General features: G+C 47.9%; 1 protein-coding gene across 2 annotated transcripts in view; it reads left to right on the forward strand.

Moving 5' to 3' along the window:
* The window catches only part of Thsd4 (thrombospondin type 1 domain containing 4), a 585,674-nt gene that overhangs the window by 79,932 nt on the left and 486,048 nt on the right, over positions 1-19,694 (forward strand). For both annotated transcript variants that reach the window (XM_075965642.1, XM_075965643.1), the window contains exon 4: positions 8,680-9,041. In XM_075965642.1, coding sequence (XP_075821757.1) covers positions 8,680-9,041 — 362 coding nt within the window. The remainder of the gene's footprint in view (positions 1-8,679; positions 9,042-19,694) is intronic.

Here is a 19,694-nt window from a genome sequence, read left to right on the forward strand (position 1 = left end):
GTGTGTTATTTCGTACTTCTGAATCACAGTTCGTCACCGAGGGACAGGAGCTTAAGGCAGGAACTGAATGAAGCAGAAAATGAGAGGAATATTGCTTATTGGCTTGCTACCCTATGCCTTGCTCAACCTGCTTTGTTGATGTTTGTGTTGTTAAAATATATAACACCCAGGACCACATAACCAGGGTTGGCACCACCCATAGTGGGTTGGTCCTTTCCACATGAGTCATTAATCAAGAAAATACCCCTCACAGACATGCCACAGGACCGTCTTGGAGGCAGTCCCTCATTAAGATTTCTTCTTCCTAGATATGTCTAGGTTTGTGTGAAGTTCACAGAAACAAATTGGCACAGTGGCCAGACCAACCATGACTCTTTTAGCAGTCCCCAAGAGCTGCTTTCTCTCCTCCAAGTCCTGTGCCAGAGGCAGACCTGATTCATTTTACATCATGTTGGTTACCACATTTTATGTGCCATCATTAAATACCATCTAGAGTTCTTTTCTGCAAGCCACAGAAATAGCAAATGCCAGGGAGGCCAGGCTGGGATGAGTCTAGGATGTAGGTAGGATATGGGTGTGGGTACCATTGAGAGTAACACCACCACCACAAGAATGGTCTCATAGCATGGATGACTAAGGGAGCAGATACTAGAGCAGAGGACCCAAAGCTATTGGTCTCTTGGTCAGGAGATACCAATTCCAGTTGATCTACTCTATCTGCCTTGGCTTCAGCTAGCTGGTCCCCGGATACATTCCCAATGCCTTTTATGCAACACGGAGACAGATTTCCTAAAAGGCCAAAGGAAAGGGCTACCAGGTTCACATCCACATGTCTTCCCGTGCATGTAGATTTATACACGTCTCTGACTGGCATGAAACAACCTTCCAAATGTAGTGGTTAGTTCAGGTAGTATTAGTTCAGCTCCCAACCCAAAATACTTGAGGAGTTTCCATTTCCTCTGGTATTATCACAGATCCACTGTTGTGTTAAATCGAGACATGATTAACTACTTTTCTTATGTCTTTGAATGACACCCCTTCCCTCCACCCCCATGCTCTGGTCTTTTGTGAGTATTCAGAGAGGTTCCATAGTGCTGGGGAGATGGCTCAGTCACTAAAGTGCTTGCCCTTGTACACACAAGGACCCGAGTTCTATCCCCAAAAGCACAGAAAAGGAGCCGGGCATGGTGGAGTGTCTTAGTTATCCCAGTGCTAAGGTGGCAGAAATAGATTGATTTCTGGGCTTACTAGCCAGCACATCCTAGCCAAATTGGGGGATTCTAGACCAGTGAGAGATCCTATCCCCAAAAAACAAGGAAACAAAGTGGATGATAGCGTGAGGAACAACACCAAGGTTGAGGTTGACCTTTGGCCCTCTATATGTGCATCCATATACATGCGTGTGTACACACACACACACATACACACACACTGAATTGAGTGGTCTTGTGTGCCAACTTGACACAAGCTAGAGTCATCAAATGAAGGAGCCTCAACTGAGAAAATTCCTCCTTGAGATCCAGCTTTAAGACATTTTCTCAATTAGTAATCAATGGGGGAGGGTCCAGCCCATGGTGTGTGGTATCTCCCTGGCTGCTGGTCCTGGGTTCTATAAGAAAGCAGGCTGAGCAAGGCATGAGGATCAAGCCAGTAAGCAGCATCCTCCATGGCCTCTTCATCAGCACCTGCCTCTAGGATCCTGCACTATTTGAGTTTCTGTCCTGACTTCCTTCAGTGATGAACAGCAATACTGAAGTACAAGCCTAATTAAAAAAACCCTTTCCTCCCCAACTTGCCTTTGGGTCATGATGTTTCTTCACAGTAATAGAAACCCTAACTAAGACACGGAGTAGGGGGGCCAGGTACAGAAGTAGACAGGGAGAGCTCCTATAATGTGACCTCATAGTTTTTAAGAGGAAGAGAACCCCCAAAGTCTCGTAGGATCTTGTCTGATATATCTTTCCCTGGACTCCAGCCCTCACCCCATGGGAGGCACAACATATTCTCCAGAGAAGGGTCTCCATATGGTGTGCACTTTGAATGTGTTCATTCTTTAACTGTTATCCTACCCTTCCTGTTCACGTCCTTGAAAACCCCAGTGGAGTGAAGAGGATGCCGCTTTGATCTATGGTTGGGTCTGCTTCTGAAGCATTGTAAGACTTTGGACTCATGCATCTGTCCTCCCACTAAAGGGACATAGGAACATGCTACGTGTCCCTGCTAGGTGGAAGTGTTAGACATCCTACTTAGTCACCCAACAACCCTGATGAAGTGGCATTAAAGGTCAGCCATTTTCGAAGCTTCCGCCACTGGACCCCGCTATTGTTCAATGGCTGATGCGAAGTGTTAATGAGAGCTGCAGAAATACATCCTGTGAAAATCAGGCTCTCGGCTGTGCTGATCAGTTTCTTCATATGAGGAGGTGTTTGTCATCTCTCCCCTTTGCCCTTCCTGTTGCCACCCTCTGGTTTTCCCCTGGTCTTCCAGAGGGGGCTCGTGCCTTTTCCAGAGATGCTGACGCTGTTCCTGTGGACAGCAGTACCCACGGCTGCCCCTGGGCCCGTGTGCTGCTCCTTTCCTCGGTGGGAGATGGTGTGTGCTGTGTGCTTGCTCCTGCTTTCCTTTTCTGATCATTTGAGTATTTTTATCAAAATTTTCCTTAGGAGCCACCAGTCTCAGGGGACGAGGTCATTTAAAAGTAATCACTCCAGGTTTAGTGAGCTTCTGCTCAACTCTGCACACCATCCCTCAGGTGAGTCCAAACATGACTGGAATTGCCACGGGACCTTTCCTGGCTATCTGCTTGCTAACACCGTAACATGTTTGATTTCTCCAGGGCGGACGACAGACCATAGCTGTTCTGGGGGTTCAGTTAGCTAATACAACTAAAGCAATTAGCCCTTTGGTTGCCCTGATGGTTGTCATTCCTGTAATTGCTAAGCATATTCTAATAGGTCTGGCCTTGCAGCTGCCTGCGATATCCATGATCCCCTGGGGCAGCCAGCTGGTGATATGAAGCTGGTAGTACTGGGCAGGTGGGTGTTGGAGCCACAACGGTTTCTGCTCTTTTCATTCCTGTCACTCTGCTTGGCATGGAAAGATTTTCCAGTTGGGCCCTCTTGTTAACAAAGCCAGAGAACTCTTAAGTCATATTAAGTTTAAAAAAAAATTGCACATGAAATTGCAGCGTTGTAGATCAGATCTGCTCAAATATAAAGTTTTTCTAGCGCTTCGACCTAATGCTTAAAGAGAGATAGCTGCGAACAGATTTCTTCTATTAGCCTACTTTTTGTTTTGTGTTTCAACAATTAACGTGCTATAGAAACTATTTTAACAAATGTAAATTGGAGTCATTCTAACAGAAAAATTATATTGCGTTATAGTAAGGGAACTTTTCGTCTAGTTGGGTCTCTTATTTAGAATGTGTCTAGACTCTTCATATTGTTCCCAGTTTGTTCTTTTCATATCATGATGTGATAGCAATTCTTGTATATGCATGTGTAACATATATGTAATGTTATGTGATAGTTTGAGTATAGCTAGCATAAACTATGGAAGGTAGCCTGCCCTATTAAAACCCAGCTCCGGAGTGTGTGGCTGGGCTCTCACGATGAGGAGTTGTGGAATTTCAGGTCCCTCGCTGTAGAATTACACTATAAATTTGAGAATTCATGCCAGTAGAATAGGATGGAATGTGGTTTCATTTTCCCTTCCCACCAGGATCTTGCCCAATTTGGCAACCGGATGCTAAATTAGGGTGGGATTAGTTGAGGGAAGTGGTCCCCTGTGTAGCTGTGTGTCTAATGGAATGTTACAGAAAGCATAGTGGTTATCTGTTACCGAGAGATTGGGAAGGGACAGAGAGCGTCTATCCCCATGGGCATCAGAAACACCTTCCTGTCTTTGTTCCTTTATCCCTAACTATCCTTGTGCTAGGAAAACCATACACATGGAATTACCCCTCCTTCTGCTGCTGTTTTCCACCAACAGTACAAGCAGAGTGGTGGTATCTTACGGGGAAAGCGCCCAGGAGACTAGGGGAATGAAGAACTTACCTGATTGTAGGCTCCTCTGCGCCTCTCATTAGCCTGACCCCATGGCACATCCCACAGTTTCTTGGGACCTCAGTTTCTCCAAAAACGTGACCTGGTGGTAGTAGCTTGCCTCTGTCCTGCCAAGGAGCTGACTTATATGTGTGTGTGTCCTACAGGGAGAAGTGACTGGTATCCTTTCCTGCCTAGTCCCGCCACTCCAGTGCTCTGTTTGTTTGAACAAATCACTACAGATTTGATGGCATAAAACAGCCGAGGTGACTTCCCTCACTGTTCCCCAAGCCAGATGTTACCAGTTATGTGTGTTTTCCCCAATCCTCAGGTGGAGACCCCTTTTGTGTTTCTTTAGCATCGGATGGTTTCAGGTTCCGTGGCTTTGGCCACATCCCTGCACTCTTTGCTTAGGTGGTTACATTGCCTTTTCCTCAGGGCTGTGTCTTCTCTGCTTCATTGGACCCCAGCCCTTATGTCTTTGCCTTGTTCTGTGTTTATTAACAGGAGAAAACCTTCTCTCTGGGTGCTCGGTGCAATAGATCCGAGCTCATGTACTCTGAGGTCAGAACCACCGCCCTCTAGTCAGCAGCTGTCAGTCATCACCCAGACCTGCCTCCTCTCATGTCTGTCTTATTCTTGCTTTGACCCTGTCTGCAGCTGGATCACCCCACATCACCTCTACTCTTGCTTTGGTTCTCCTGACGTAGCTTCCCTAAATCAGTTTGTCAATGCCAGCTGAGGTCTGCTGATGACTTCAGGGGGACAAACCCCTTGCTCCTCTGCTTGACTCCTGCTTTTATCCTATCCTGCTCGAGTTACTTCCAGAACCTTCAGGAGCCAATGTGAGCTGTAAAGATGGTCTGAGAAACTCCACAGTTTGTTAAATGAAAGTGGCCCTGATTATACATCAGTAGCTTCACGGTGACTGATTACCTGAGGCTAGAGCTCCACTTAAGAGCTAAGCCCTGCATTTCAGTGACCACGGGGACAGCTGGAGTACTTCTTCGTGATTGTTAGTCAGGTTTTGACCAGTTCTCACAGCTACCTTGTGAGGCAGGCTTAGTGCCATCACTCACAGGTGACATCACACATGACACCATGTGGCATCCTGGGAGTCAGCCTTGTCAAGTTTGTTCCAGATAATCCTTAGACTGCCTCACCACTTAGGTGACCTTTGAACTGGCAAAATCCAAGGTCCGTCAAAACACAAATGAATGAAGGCCATCTGTAGGCATCTTGGCACTGCATAGATAAGTCCATGGCTTATTGAAAAGAATCCATGTTCTGTAGAAAGCCCTAGATTTGCTCCAAGGATAGGAAAGATGTTTGAGGAAGATGCTTTGGAAGGGCATGTCTGCTGGGAGGAGAGCAAGTGCCAGAACTTGTATATTCTGAGACCTGGTTATGTCTGAATCTAGTAGTGACTGGGGACTAGCCACACGGTGTTTCTGAACCTCCATTTCCCTTCCATAAAAGGAGATTTGTGGATAGACACAAGACTCATACTGTGGGGACTGGAGAGATGGCTCAGCAGTTAAGAGTACTGGCTGCTCTTCCAGAGGTCCTGAGTTCAATTCCCAGCAACCACATGGTGGTTCACAACCATCTATAATGAGAGCTGGTGCCCTCTTCTAACCTGCAGGCATACATGCACAGCACTCAGACCTAAATAAGTAAAACAAAATTTAAAAACGGACTCAGGTTGTACAAACAATTAGAGTTAAGTAGATGCTTATGAGTCCCAGCTCTGCTGGGACGCCCTTGTTTCCCCTGCCTTCTCAAGCCTCCCACTCCCTCTGTCCAGCCAAGGCAGCCAGTCCGTCCTAGGAGCCTTCTCGTCATGTATTGACTGACAGCATATCCTGCTGTGGTTAGGCCACTCGTATGGACCTGGGTGCTTTCCTCTCTGTCGTCAGGGCCTGATGTGGTTAGTTCGCTAGCTGGATACACTCTGAGATCTTCTGGGGGAAAAAGTCTCAGTGAAGAGCTGTAAGCATCAGCTTGGCCTGTAGGTATGTCCAAGGAGGGTTTTTCAAATTCATCTATTTATTTAAATCCTGGAGGCAGCCTCCTCTTTTATCCTGCCCTCCTAGTCCCGCTCCCCCATTCCCTCCCTCCTATACCGCAATCTTCTCCTCTTCCATCTCTACCCAGAAAAGGGCAGGGTTTTGTGGGAGCCTAGGCAGTTTGGATGCTCACCTTACTAGACCTGGATGGAGGTGGGGGTTCCTTGGACTTCCCACAGGACAGGGAACCCTGATTGCTTTTCGGGCTGGGGGGGGACTTAATTGGGGGAGGGGGAGGGAAATGGGAGGCGGTGGCGGGGAAGAGACAGAAATCTTTAATAAATTAATAAATTAAAAAAAATAAATAAAACATGGCATATCAACTGACAGTAAGACTAAGCACCTCCCCATGTATTAAGGCTGGGCAAGTATAAGTAGGGTCCAAGAAGCCAGTAAAAGAGTTGGAGACAGCCCCTGTCCGTGATATTAGGAGTCCCACAAGAGGACCAAGCTACACACCTGTAACATATATGCAGAGTGCCTACATGCAGGCTCCCTGGTTGTCGGTTCAGTCTCTGCAAGCCCCTAGGAGGCCCGGTTAGTTGATTGTGTGAGCTTTCTCATGATGTCCTTGACCCCAAGGAGGGTTTTCCTGATTACCTTAGCTGAAATGGGATGACCCAGCCCACTGTGGAGAACGCTATACCTGAGTTTGGGCCCCCGGGCTCTATAAGAATAGGGAAAATGAGCTTGGTAGCACACGTGCCTGCATTAATTCACTTTTCTCCACTCTTGAGTGTCGGTGTGATGTGATTGGCTGCTTCACATTCCTGCTGATGTAATCCCTGTAATAATGCCCCTGGAGTTTGACCTAAAACAAGCCTATTCTCCCCTAAATTGCTTCCGGTCAGGTGTTTTATCACAGCAGCAGGGAATGAAGGGGGAGACTGCCTGATTCTGAGCCAGGTATACAGCTGGTGCTCAGAACGTGTCTGTGTTGAGGGGAAAACATAGCTGTCTCTTCAGTGGAAAGAAGAGAGAGTTTATTCTGGAGGCAAATGTAAGTGGCCATGGTCCAGAAAAACAGATTCAGGTTATCCCAAACACCATGTTCAAACATATATCATTTTTTTTATAGTAACAGGGGGGAAAAACAAGGTAAATTTAAAATGCATTGGTGGGAGCATCAGTAGGTGGGTTACAGCCACGTCTCTGCTATAAGCCTAAGGTGGAAGCTAAAAAGGATTTGCCCCAAGGATGTAAGGTCAAATCCAAAGGCGAGCAAGAATGTCAATTAAGGGGACTAACAGGGAACCCAAGGTAATTTGAGGTCTGGCATTGCAACATTCCAGCTCTCCATAATCACAGAAGTTCAAGTCCGTCTGTCAGCCTTGCAGAACCTTTAACACGTGTGCAGCAGTTTTTCTTGGAACTTCAGTTCATGTCTGCATAACAGAGGAACCTCTCTGGAGCGACTTTTAGCTCGGCGCCTAGCATGGCCGGTCTCTGGAAAGACCCGCTCAACAAAGGGTGGAATTGCTCTGGCTGGGGCTTGCACGCTGCGATGTTTCCCACTTCTGGTGTGTATGGGAGCAGGAAAATGGTCATGACTGCTTGCTAACAAGTTCTTAATGCCAAACTTCCCTGTACACAGACAACCTCACTTATGGCCTAGAAGGCACTGGGACCATTCTCTTGCCAAATGTACTGGCGTCAGAGGCTCGGAAACTTCCTAGTCATGCTTAGGAGGAGGTGGTAGGTGTGTGTGTGTGTGTGTGTGCTTGCGCGTGTGTGTGTGTGCTTGCGCGTGTGCGTGTGCGTGTGTGTGTGTGTGTGTGTGTGTGTGTGTGTGTGTGCGTGTGCGTGTGTGTGTGCATGTATCCTGGCAGCCTGGCTCTGGGGCACAGCCTCCAAACTGTTCCAGCCATTTTTCTGCAGGGAGACGGGGCAATTTCCCTGCAGCTAAAGGGAGTCCAGGTCTTCTGGTTTAGAGGGAGGCATCTGGCTGGAAGTTGAGGAGCAGGACTCCCGAAGACTCCATACCTGCTCTATGAGACCGCAGCTCACATATTAGCTATCTCCCTCATGGCTGGGACAAATTGCCCATAAAAGCAACTTCATGAAAGGTTTCTTTGGCTCATGGTTTGAGGGTGCAGCCTATCATGGTGGAGAGGAGGAAACTGGCTGTATCATGGGTGTAGTCAGAAAGCAGAGCAGGATCAATACTGCTACCAGGCCTGCTTCCTGGGTTTTGTCAGCAACCCCAGACTATGGCATAGTGCCATCCTTGCATAGGGTGGGTCTTCCTACTGTATCTTAATCTAGAGAAACTCTCGCAGATAAACCCAGAAGTGTGTGTCCATGGTGATTCTAAATCCAGTCAAGTTGATAGTAAAGATTAGTCATCACAGTGCTCAAAGCCAGCCTGCACTGTGACTCTCATGGCTCCTGGGCACTTTAGTTGTCTCTTAGGACTGAGTTAGTATTGATTGTGACCCAGGCTGAATTATATGCATTCTGTTTTGAATCTTAATTGTACCCTGTGTCTACATGGATCCAGGAGAGAAACTAACCCTGTCCCAAGCGTCTCAGGTTTCAGGTCCCTTAAACATCCTCTGTCTCTGCAGGTCCCACAACGGATGGCCGTGGCAGAGGGAACCCCAGAGGACAGTGGTGGTGGCTCTCCAGGAGTTTGGGGCTCTTGGGGCCCCTGGTCTGCCTGTTCGCGCAGCTGCAGTGGTGGTGTGATGGAGCAGACGCGGCCCTGCTTGCCCAGCAACTATCGCAGTCGTGGAGGTTCGCGACCTGGTGGCCCTACGCTGTCCTTCACTGGCCATGTCGTGTCAGCCGTACGCACCTCAGTACCACTGCATCGAAATCGTGAGGAGCAACGTGCCCCGGCTGGCGCCGATGCCAGCCGCCCAGGCCCCACAGTGGTGCGAGGCAGCCGCCACCCACAGGCCCGGGGCCGAGAATCCTCAGAGAGAAGGTATGTGCACACCATGGTCCCTGGGTCTATCCCTGCCTTGACAACAGGGGAGCCTCTACAATGATTGTGCAGAATGAGAGGAATTCTTACCACAGCCCCTTCTGTGCAAAAATGTGCCTGTGGGGGCCCGTGGAGACCATAGCACGGCATCTGGTGTGATTCCTCAGACCAAATCTACCCTGTAGTTTTTTGAAAAAAAAAAAAGTCCCTTACTTACCAGAAACTCATGATTTGGCTAGGCTCCCCCACCCCTACCTGTGTTATTAGGGGTGGAACGTGGGTCCTCCTCCTTGTGTACAATTACTTTATTGACTGAGCCACTTTCCCAGCCCCCACATAGCTTTTTACTGGTTTTACAGCCTCTACAGTCCCAAGGCCACTTCTAGCCTGCTCTTTGATTGTAAAATTACTCCTCAAAGTGAAGAGGTAAATGGAAGCTGCTTGTTTGTTTCCCAGCCACCCAGACCTGAATAACCACATAAAAACTATATCAATTGCAACACTGCTTGGCCAATGACTCAGGTGTATGTCTAGCTAGCTCTTATATCTTAAATTAACCCATTTCTATTCAACTATGTATCGCTATGAGGCTGTGACCTACTGGTAAGTTTCCAGCATCTTTCTCCTTTGGCAGCTACATGGAACTCTTTGACTCTGCCTACACACACACACACACACACACACACACACACACACACACACACACACACACACAATCTATCTATCTATCTATCTATCTATCTATCTATCTATCTATCTATCTATCTATCTATCTATCTCTGTTCAAATTTCCTGTCTGTCTTTACTCTGCTAAGCCATTGGCCAAAGGAGCTTTATTCATCAACCAATAAAAAACAACACTCATACAGAAGGACACATGGAGCAAATTCTGAGAGGCCATTAGATGTCACACTTCAGGGAGATCTGTGAAGGTGTGAAAAGAGGAGGAGACCCTGTGTGCTGATTGGACACAAGCTAAAGTTACCTGAAAGGAGGAACCAAAATTGAGAAAATGCCTCCATAAGATCTGACTGGAGGGCATTTTCTTAATTAGTGATTGACGGGGGAGGGCCCATCCCATTGTGAGTGGGGCCACCCCTGGGCTGGTGGTCCTGGGTTCTATAAGAAAGCAGGCCGAGCAAGTCATGAGGAACAAGCCATTAAGAAGCACCCCGCCATCGCCTCTGCATCAGCTCCTGCCTCCAGGTTCTTGTCCTGTTTGAGCTGTGCACCCACTGCTTTTGATGATAGACTGTTATCTGGAGCAGTGAGTGAAACAAACCCTTTCCTTCCCAAGTTGCTTTGGGTTGTGGTGTTTCACCATAGCAATCGTAATCCTAATTAAGACACTTGGGTCCCAAGATGGCACCACTGTGCTGGGAAGAGGTGGGGAGCTAGAAACCACTAGTCACAGGCTGTGTGGAGTTAACGAGAGGACAAAACACAGAGACTTGCTCAAAAATGAGGTCTCCTAAACAGACCTAGATAATCACAATATCAAGTGACATACCCATAGGGATGGAGGAATCTCACCTACATGAAGAGCTATAAGCAATTAATGACTCCGTTGAGAGGGGAGAATCTGTCCTTTCCAGGAATGAGACTGCCTGATAGACTATCCAGTCCTAGGAGGTCAGCCCTAAATACATATGAACAATACATATGGACTCAGTGGGAGATATACATACATACATACATACATGCATACACATATATAAACAAGAATAAGGAAGAGATCACGGATTTCAGAGGGAGTATGGGGACGCAGAACACAGGAAGTATTAGAAAGGAAAGATGGAGGGGTACAAATGATGAAAGCACAGTAGTCATGTATGAAATTCTCAAAAAAATTAAAAAAACAGGTGTATGAAGAGCTGATGTGTGCTGCCAGTCTTTGGACGGGTTACATGTTTGGAGTCTTAGCTAACCCCCAGCTGTGATTACGGAATCCTGTAATAGTAAATATTTTTTCTAGGAAGTTTCTAGGATGTATTTTCAATAGGTCATGTTACTGTGGATGCCTCTTTTCAGAAGCTCAGGCCTCAAGGTCTCCTGTCTTCCTCCTCACTGTGGCCCCCAGCAGAGTTCCCCTATCTGAGATACCTATGACTCTTTGTGATTTAAATGTTTGTTTGTTTATGTGTATTGTGCATGTGGGTGAGCCATGTGTACCCAGAAGCAGAGGATGCGGATGACATCGGGTGTCCTGCTCTAGGCCTCTGAGCCTGCCTCTTTGAAGCTAGGCTGCTGGTGACTAAGACCCAGCCGTCCTCCTGTCTTTGCCCCTCACAATGCTGAGATCACATACAGGGCCACGCCCATTCTCATGTGGGAACTGAGTATTTGGACTCAGATCATTGTGCTTTCAAAGTAAGTCCTCTTACCCACTGAGCCATCTCCCCAGACTACCACAGTGTTCTAGAACACAGAACTGTCTATGCTTAAGAGAGAGAATTCGGGATGAATTTCGCATATGGTTAACATTCCCTGTATGATCTGGCATTGCCTCCGTGGCCAAACCCTGGATTATTTCTCCAAGGAACCATGAATGCTCCCACCAAATAGGATAACAATAAGACTCTAAATAGCCTAAACCAGTGAAGATCAGGTTTCCTGCCCGGTGAGTATTGTCACCAAAGCATAATAAAAAGACAGAGCCAAAAACTTGCTTTTCAGAACTCTTGATTTCAAAACCACGGTGAGGTTATCCCTAAGGTTCGTTACATGCCCATTGCTCACTTAGGTGCTGTTCTTGCTGCCTTCTGCTGACATCTGAGACAGGCGCTAATATTATTTTCCTAAAGGGGAGGACATAGAGGCTCTCTTGAGATGGGTGCTTTCCCCAAGGCTCCAGAAGCAGTGGAGGAAGTCAGGGTTCGCATCAAGGTGGTGGTAGCTCTAAGGAGTAGACAGAGCAGAGATGATAATACAGTCGGTGTCTGGGGACTGAGGAGTTTGAGTGACAACCAGCGTTGTAGATGCAGCCAGTAAGGTGAAATCTGAAGGTGCGCTGTTAGGCTGCTTACAGTACTCAGGTATGTGGGGGACACCAGCTTTGGGGCTAGAAACCTGGGACTAGGAGGGAGGTCCTGGGTGGGAAAGGGGCTCTGTGGTTGAGCTTCTAGGAGATCTGCCAGGAGGTGCAGGCTCTATGTGCCTCCTGACCATGCTGCAGACATTCGGCTGAGCATTTGATAGCAGGGTACCTTTGCTCTTCTAACTTACTGGCAAAGGGCCAGTTACTGCTTACTGTGAGGTTCCTACTCGGTGTTTGTCACGCTCTTGTAATTTGACGGTTTCAGATGAAACAATCCAAATATTAGCTGGGAGGCCTGTGCTGCTGAAGAACGCTGGCCTCTTCCTGACTGATGCAATCCACGTTTGCTTATATTTATCAGTCATTAGGCACTCACACAGTGTATCTAACCCCAAGGAGGAATGTCAGCATGTTCCATGGAGAGTTGGCCACTCCATTCTCTGTTGTGGGTTTGAGATTTGAGGCGGAGGCTGTTGGCGTTTAGCTGCTTGTAAAAACTGTTAGGTTGCTGAGCCAAGCAACTGAGAACTTAATTGGAGCCATATAATAAATAGGACGAGTCAACCTTCCTACAAATATTTATGCAATATCCAGTGTGCTGGGAGGCCTGGGACAGACACAACAGTGAATACAGACAGCTCTGTGGGACCGCAAGGCCCTTACTGGCAGATGGGGACAGTCATTTGCGAACCTACCATGTTCTTGCTCCCCCACCCCATTTGTATGTGCGTGCACACACGTGTGCACCCACCCACGTTCATGCACATGTGTGGAGGCCAGTGGCCAATGTCGCGTGTTCTTCCTCAATTGCTTTCTACCTTGCTTTTCTGAGAAATGTTCTCTCCCCGGACCTGGAACCTAGGACTTACTAGTTTGGCAAGAGGCTGGCACTGAGTCCCAGAGATCTCTTGTCTCTGTCCAACCCCCCATCCTGGCCCTGAAATTACAGATGCGCATTGCTGTGTCTGGATCTTCTAAATGTGGGCTCTGGGGGGGGGGATCAAATTCCGGTGCCCGTGCGTGTGCAACAGGCAGTTTTCTGACTGAGCGTCTCCAAGGCCCAGGTTTCTGCTTTTTAAGTGTGAGAATCCTTTCTGCAAAATCGGTGTGAAGTGGCAGCCCAGTGAGTACCCTGATAGAAGCTGGTCTACTCTGGAGGGAGCCTCGAGGCTACTGCTGTAGAAAACTGGACTCTAGACCCAAACGGATAATGGTTTTCAGTCTTGCCTGGAGACTAGACCCCCCTGCTCATCCGTTCTCTCTGGAAAATCTGACATCCGCACCATATTCCAGACCGACCTCAGAATCTCTGGGGCTCATCCTCAGACAGGGACAGAATTCCAGTCCAGCTCAGTTTGGGAGCCCATGGTCTTTGTGACATCATATTTGTTTGGGAAAGAATATGGAAGTTAATATCATTTTGCAGAATTTTCTACTTTGGTGAGCACATGTCACAATCTCTTATAGTATGTAGTATGCATGTATATTTATGGAGAGGGCATAGCTTGTTTAAACAGAGCTACAGTCCCCACCCTCTCCTTATCTGTTGGGGGGTCTAGTTTGCAGGTCAGTGGTGTAGGGATAGACCCCAGAAGTTGAGAGGCTCTGCTCTGGAGGGCTAGAGAGGACATGTATGCAAATGTCACTCAGCATAGTGTGATGATGGGGACCACGATGAACTCTGGCTCATGCACAATGCATTTAACACACTTACATAGCTCTGCAAGGCAGACACTGTTCTTCACATTTTATACACGGGCCTATGGACACTCTGAAGTGTGTGGGAACTCGCTCACAACTACCCACATCGGAAGCAGCAGCTGGTTCTGGCACACACGGGCCTGACAGACTGCAGCCTGTGTCTTATTTCCACGCTGGGTATTTTGGAAGGGAGGCAGCTGATAACCAGCAGATGTGATTAGAACATCTGTAGAGAGCAGGCAGTCTTGAAAAGTGGAAGGAATTTCATAGTCAAGACTTACTCTGAGTGTCTCCCTCAGACTGTTCCACTCCCTTCATCAGGAAACCCCTCTTAGCATCTAGTCCTAGGCATAAAAGAGCTGAGAGAACCAAAAACAACTACCCATTTGGGGGAGTTCTTACACTGTGGTGGTAGAAGTTGGGTACACACTCTAGATCTTCCTGTGCTGGAGGACGATAGAGGAAGGAGCAGTCAGGACAGCTGCCTACAGCAGCTAGGGGTTGGGCCTGCGCCTACAAATAGAATTTATTTAATGAGATCTGTCTGGGAGCTTCTTTATTCTACTTGCTCCCATAGCAGGCCTTTCTAAGTATTTTCATTCAAACACATGGGCACACTGGAAGTTCCACTCTGGAACCTCACAGGGGCCGCCCCGTTAGAGCGCTTCGACAGAGTGTAAAGTTCAGAGTTGAAAGGTCCCGGCCCTCCGTTGTTTCATATCGCTTATGAGGTTAAGAATGACAGTAGCGGGAGCTGGAGAGATGGCTCAGAGGTTAAGAGCATTGCCTTCTCTTCCAAAGGTCCTGAGTTCAATTCCCAGCAACCACATGGTGGCTTACAACCACCTGTAATGGGGTCTGGTGCCCTCTTCTGGCCTGCAGGCATACACACAGAAAGAATATTGTATACATAATAAATGCTTTAAAAAAAAAAAGAATGACAGTAGCGATTGAGATGGTTAATATTGATTACTAACTTGACAGTGTCCAGAATCACCCAGACCAGCCTGTGGGTGTGTCCCCACCGTGACTGTGGGTGGCAGCATTCCCTGGGCTGGCATCCTGGGCTGAATAAGAAGAAGGTCACTGAGCACCAGCGTCCATCTCTCCTGCTTCCTGGCTGGGCATGGCATGTGACCAGCCACCTCACATGCCTGTTGCCGTGTCTTACCGGCCACAGTGGCCTGGCTGAAGAACTGAGGTCATATCCCCAGTGCCCATATAAAAAACATACATGGCATACACACCCGTAACTCCAGCTCTCAGAGGCAGAGACAGGAGGAACCTGGGAGCTCGTTGCCCAGACCGTCTCGCCAATCTGTGAGCCTGTGCGATTCAGGCTCAGTGAAAGAAAAAGAATGAGAGAAGAAAGACAGTCTGACATCAAACTCTGGCTTCCAGAGACAGCTATATAGGTGTATCAGCACGGTCACACACATATCACCCCCTACAGACACATGCACACACACTTGTGTGGGGTATTAGTCAATACTTTATTGCTAAGCTACATCTCCAGCTCTGTTGTATATGTTTGAACTCAATTTTTTGATTTGAGGGGGGAAAAAGTGTGTATATAATAACAAGGTTCCTTCCAGGCCCTTGCCTCCCCAGACCATAGGTGCTTATTTTAAGAAATTGTGGGAGAAGTCTTTCCTTGTGAAAAGTGTTTTAGTCCCATGGGTGTGGGTTGCTACACCGCTGTTTGCTCTGGCAGGACTCACCCCGATACCTTCTCCCCTCTGCCATCCACTCCACTCCCTTCGACCCCCTTGGGGCACAACCTTAGAAAGTAAGGATAAACCTGGCCAAACGGAATCCATTGGCTAAGACCTGAAGGTTGAACTCCCCCTGCCCAGCACCTCCCCAGACTGCCACTGTCCTGACTCAACAGCTCAGGAATGGCACACTCAGTGGAAGGCATTTCTGAACAAGTTGTCGGAAGGAGCAGAGGGTGGGGAGCCCTGGCCCTGGGGTCTTGGCAGCACCCAGGCTGTGTTACCCAGATCTCCTCCTGGACTAGATCTCATTTCCTTTGAGACTTCAGGTTTCCACTGGACCCAGTGAGCCATTTCCCCACCACCCCATCTTAGTCATCTTTAAGTATATAGTTGGGTGACATTAAGTGCATGCTTCTTGGTGTGAGGCCAGTCACCGCCATTCATCTCTGTAACTTGTGTCATCCTCCCAGACAGACGCGAGCCATTACACAGTAATTCCCACTTTCTCCTGCACCAGCCTGGGCCCGTACCATTTTATTTTTTTGCCTCAACACTTTGACCGTCTTAGATAAATGGAGACAGGCAGTCTTTGTCATTTGTGATTGAACCGTTTTACTCAGCCTATTGTCTGCAAGGTTTATCCATGTTGTCATGGGGCACAACCGTCTTTCTCTTTAGGGTGGAATAATACTCTGTTGCGTATACGTGCCGCGTTTTGTTTATTCATTCATCCATCCCTGGGCACAGGGGTTGCTTCCAGGTTTTGATTGTGAATAATGGCTGCCATGACCACGGGTATACAAAGGTCTCTTCATGGCTTCACTTTGGGTTCTTTTGGGTGGATGCCCGAAAGCAAATGGGAGTCACACTGTATTTCTGTTTTTCACTTTTGAGTGACTCTTATGTATTATCATTGTATGTGTGGATGCTCAAGCCTCTGTCATGTATGTGGCGATCAGAGAACAGCTTTTGGAAGTCACTGTTCTCCTTCCTTCCACCATTTGATCCCAGGGATTGAACTTGGGTCTTCAGGCTTGGCGGCGAGTGCTTTAATACCCTGCGCCCTCTCAGCAGCCCTCTGTTTCAATTTTCTGAAGAACTGCCACACTGCCCTCCCTAGTGGCTGTACCTGTTTATGTCCCTATAACAGTACACAGGGTTCAAGTTTCTCTGCATTCTGGTCCTGTTTGTCTGTGCATTCATATGGAAGCCATTCTAACAGTTCTGGAGGAGCATCTCACTGTGATTGGATTTACGTTTCTTTTCATGCCTTTGCTGGGCATTTATGAATCTTCTTTGAAGAAATGTCTCCTTGTGTCCTTGAAGAAACTTTCCCTTTTTTCTTTTTTTTTCTTGCGGCAGGGTTTCTCTGTAGCTTTGGAACCTGTCCTGGTATTATCTCTTGTAGACCAGGCTGGCCTCAAACTCACTAGGCTGCCTCTGCCTCCCTTGTACTGGGATTAAAGGCATGCGCCACCACCACCTAGCAGGAGAACCCTTCCTTTTATAACATCAAAACCTCCATGGTTGTCTTCCCATTCTCAACATGTTTGTTCGGTGCAGGTGACATCCAGAGCCAATGCCCGGCCCTCAGAGTCAAGATCACAGCCTCACGGATGCATGGCGGTGGTGGTTTTCAGTCATGTGGTTTCAGTTTCCACAAAAACAGAGCAGCAGCCCCTTCCCTGAGCAGGTCAGGTAGTTTCTGAGCACTCTGGTTGCCCAAGGCTTGCTCTCAGGCCTTCCCTCCCCATGTGCTGCATTCCTTATGCTTCCCTTCATTGGCCTGTTGGCTGGATTATACCTGTTAGCAGCTGGAACCTGGGAATGGGGCCCTCAGTAGCTTTTCATCTCCTTCCCAGCAGGCACTGCAGATCTCAGCCTTTATGTCTTAGAGATGTATATGTAGGTGTTCAGACATAGAATACCTTCTGTAAAAAAATAATCAGTCTCTCTCTCTGTCTGTCTGTCTGTCTCTCTCTCTCTCTCTCTCTCTCTCTCTCTCTCTCTCTCTCTCTCTCTGTGTGTGTGTGTGTGTGTGTGTGTGTGTGTGTGTGTGTGTGTGTGTGTTCCTTTCTGTTTAGAGTCTAAAGAGGCTGAGAAGCACGAGCTTACCAGAACTCCCCTGAGAAGTGGAGCTCATTTCCTTTTGGAGATGCCCAGCCAGGTTAGGATGCCCTGATCCTGATCCAGGCCCTACAGACAGACCTGAATTGCAGGGATATCAATTACTGGTATATTACTGGGATATCAATTGCAGGAATATCAACTGCAGATATCAATTACTGGCATTTTATGTTTACTTTATAATTTTATAATTTCTTTGGCGTGTGTGTGTGTGTGTGTGTGTGTGTGTGTGTGTGTGTGTGTGTGTCCCGTGTCATTTAATTAGGATGGCAGGAATGAAAATGAGTAGGGGGTTATTCACTTGAGCAAGGGCAACTTACATGTGGCGGCACCATTGAGAAATGGGATTCCAACAACCCACTACCACCTCCCGCCTCTGCTCCCGGCCACTGTCTGCAAACTGTCTAGCTCTTCAAGGAGGTGGGGCTTTCTGAGTCCCCTCCCCATCCATGCTGGCATGTTGACGGGCCCAGTCTTACACAGGTGTAGCCTCGGCTGCTGGGTTCCTGAGTGCAACAGCTGTGCCATGCAGTTTCAAATAAAGTTCCGCATTGCCGTGTTGCAGAACAGAGGCTGTGGCTGGCTAGAATTGACAGGGTTAGGGTCCCTGCCTAACTCTGCCATTTGCTGGCCTGTGTCCTGCCCACACTGCCCAGGTTTTCCCTAGAGAGGATAAGAGCACACTTTGTCATTTGGTGTTGTGAGTTGACAACCTTGTAACAATGGTTAGTATAGTTGTGGGCACCTTGTAACTGTTAGGTTTAGGATGGGGGCAGGATTAAAAAGGACACTGAGACAGATTACTGGGGGACAATGAGTTTGTTAAGAAAGTTATCGATGCCAGGCACCAACAGAAGCAACAGCACAGTGGGGTCTCTAGGGAAAGCTATCTGAGGGCTGGGTCTCTTAGATGTTTTGAGGATGGGAGTCGTTCCTAGTAAGAGCCAGCAGCTAGGCTCTCTGATTCCCAGACAGGAAGCAGTTGGGGAGCAGGGTGTGTTTGGTACCTACACCCATTTTGATATTAACTCACTTCCCAGGGGAGAAATTGTAGATGACATCCCAGTAGGCACCCATCTGTCAGTATCTGTGAAAGGGCGGAGCCTGCAGCAGGAGCAGCAGCTGTTTTCTGACATTGTGCTCTGACAATAAGCACTCCTTAAAGGTGGCCTTCCATGGGCCAGCCACATCGGCTGTCACTCTTCTTCATCACAGCTGTGTGATAGGCCTGGGCTGTTGCTGTTTATAGGTAACAGACTCCAAAGCCGGGTCAGTGTCTCCTTCAAGATCATGGGGGAGAAGGATCAAGTTGAAACCCAAGTCTACATGTAATTCCCACCCCATATTTGCCCTTCTAGAAAACCCCTTTCCTTCCTCCCTCCTTTCCTCTTTCCCTCCCTCCCTCCCTCCCTCCCTCCCTCCCTCCCTCCCTCCTTTCTTTTTAGTTTTCAAGACAGGATTTCTCTGTGTAACCCTGGCTATCCTGGAACTCGCTCTGTTGATCAGGCTGGCCTTGAACTCACAGAGATCTTCCTGCCTCTGCCTCGCTAGTGTTGGGGTTAAAGGCGTGCACTACCATCATCTGGCAGAAAACCCCCTTTCCACATTCAAAGTAGCACTCATTAACTAGACTGATAAGGAAATATTACTGTCTGCAGTGGAAAGTGAAACTGTTCTCTAATATCTACCCTGCGGCTTTGCTATAGTAGCACAGAAACTGCCTTTACCCGGAGCTCCAAAGCCTCCAAGGGAAGCCCAGAGAACACTGGCTAGCTAGCTCCAGGAAGTGGCTATGCCAAGCCGGCACGTGTTTTGTTTCGCTTCTGTTGCAGTGATAAACACACTGTCAAAAGCAACTAAGGGGAGAAAGGGTGTGTTTGGCTGGAGATTCCAAGTAAAACTCCATTATTTCAGGGAAGCCAAGCAGGAACTTAAGACAGCTTGTAACACACATCCAGGAGTAGAGAAAGAAGAGGTGCATATCTTGTTTGCTGTTCAGCTGCATTTCTCTTACATGCTCTAGGATACCCTGAATGGGACACTCACTTCAAGACAGTCCCTACAGACATA

This window comes from Microtus pennsylvanicus, chromosome 3, assembly GCF_037038515.1.
Source record: "Microtus pennsylvanicus isolate mMicPen1 chromosome 3, mMicPen1.hap1, whole genome shotgun sequence".
NCBI classification, from domain to species: Eukaryota; Metazoa; Chordata; class Mammalia; order Rodentia; family Cricetidae; genus Microtus; species Microtus pennsylvanicus.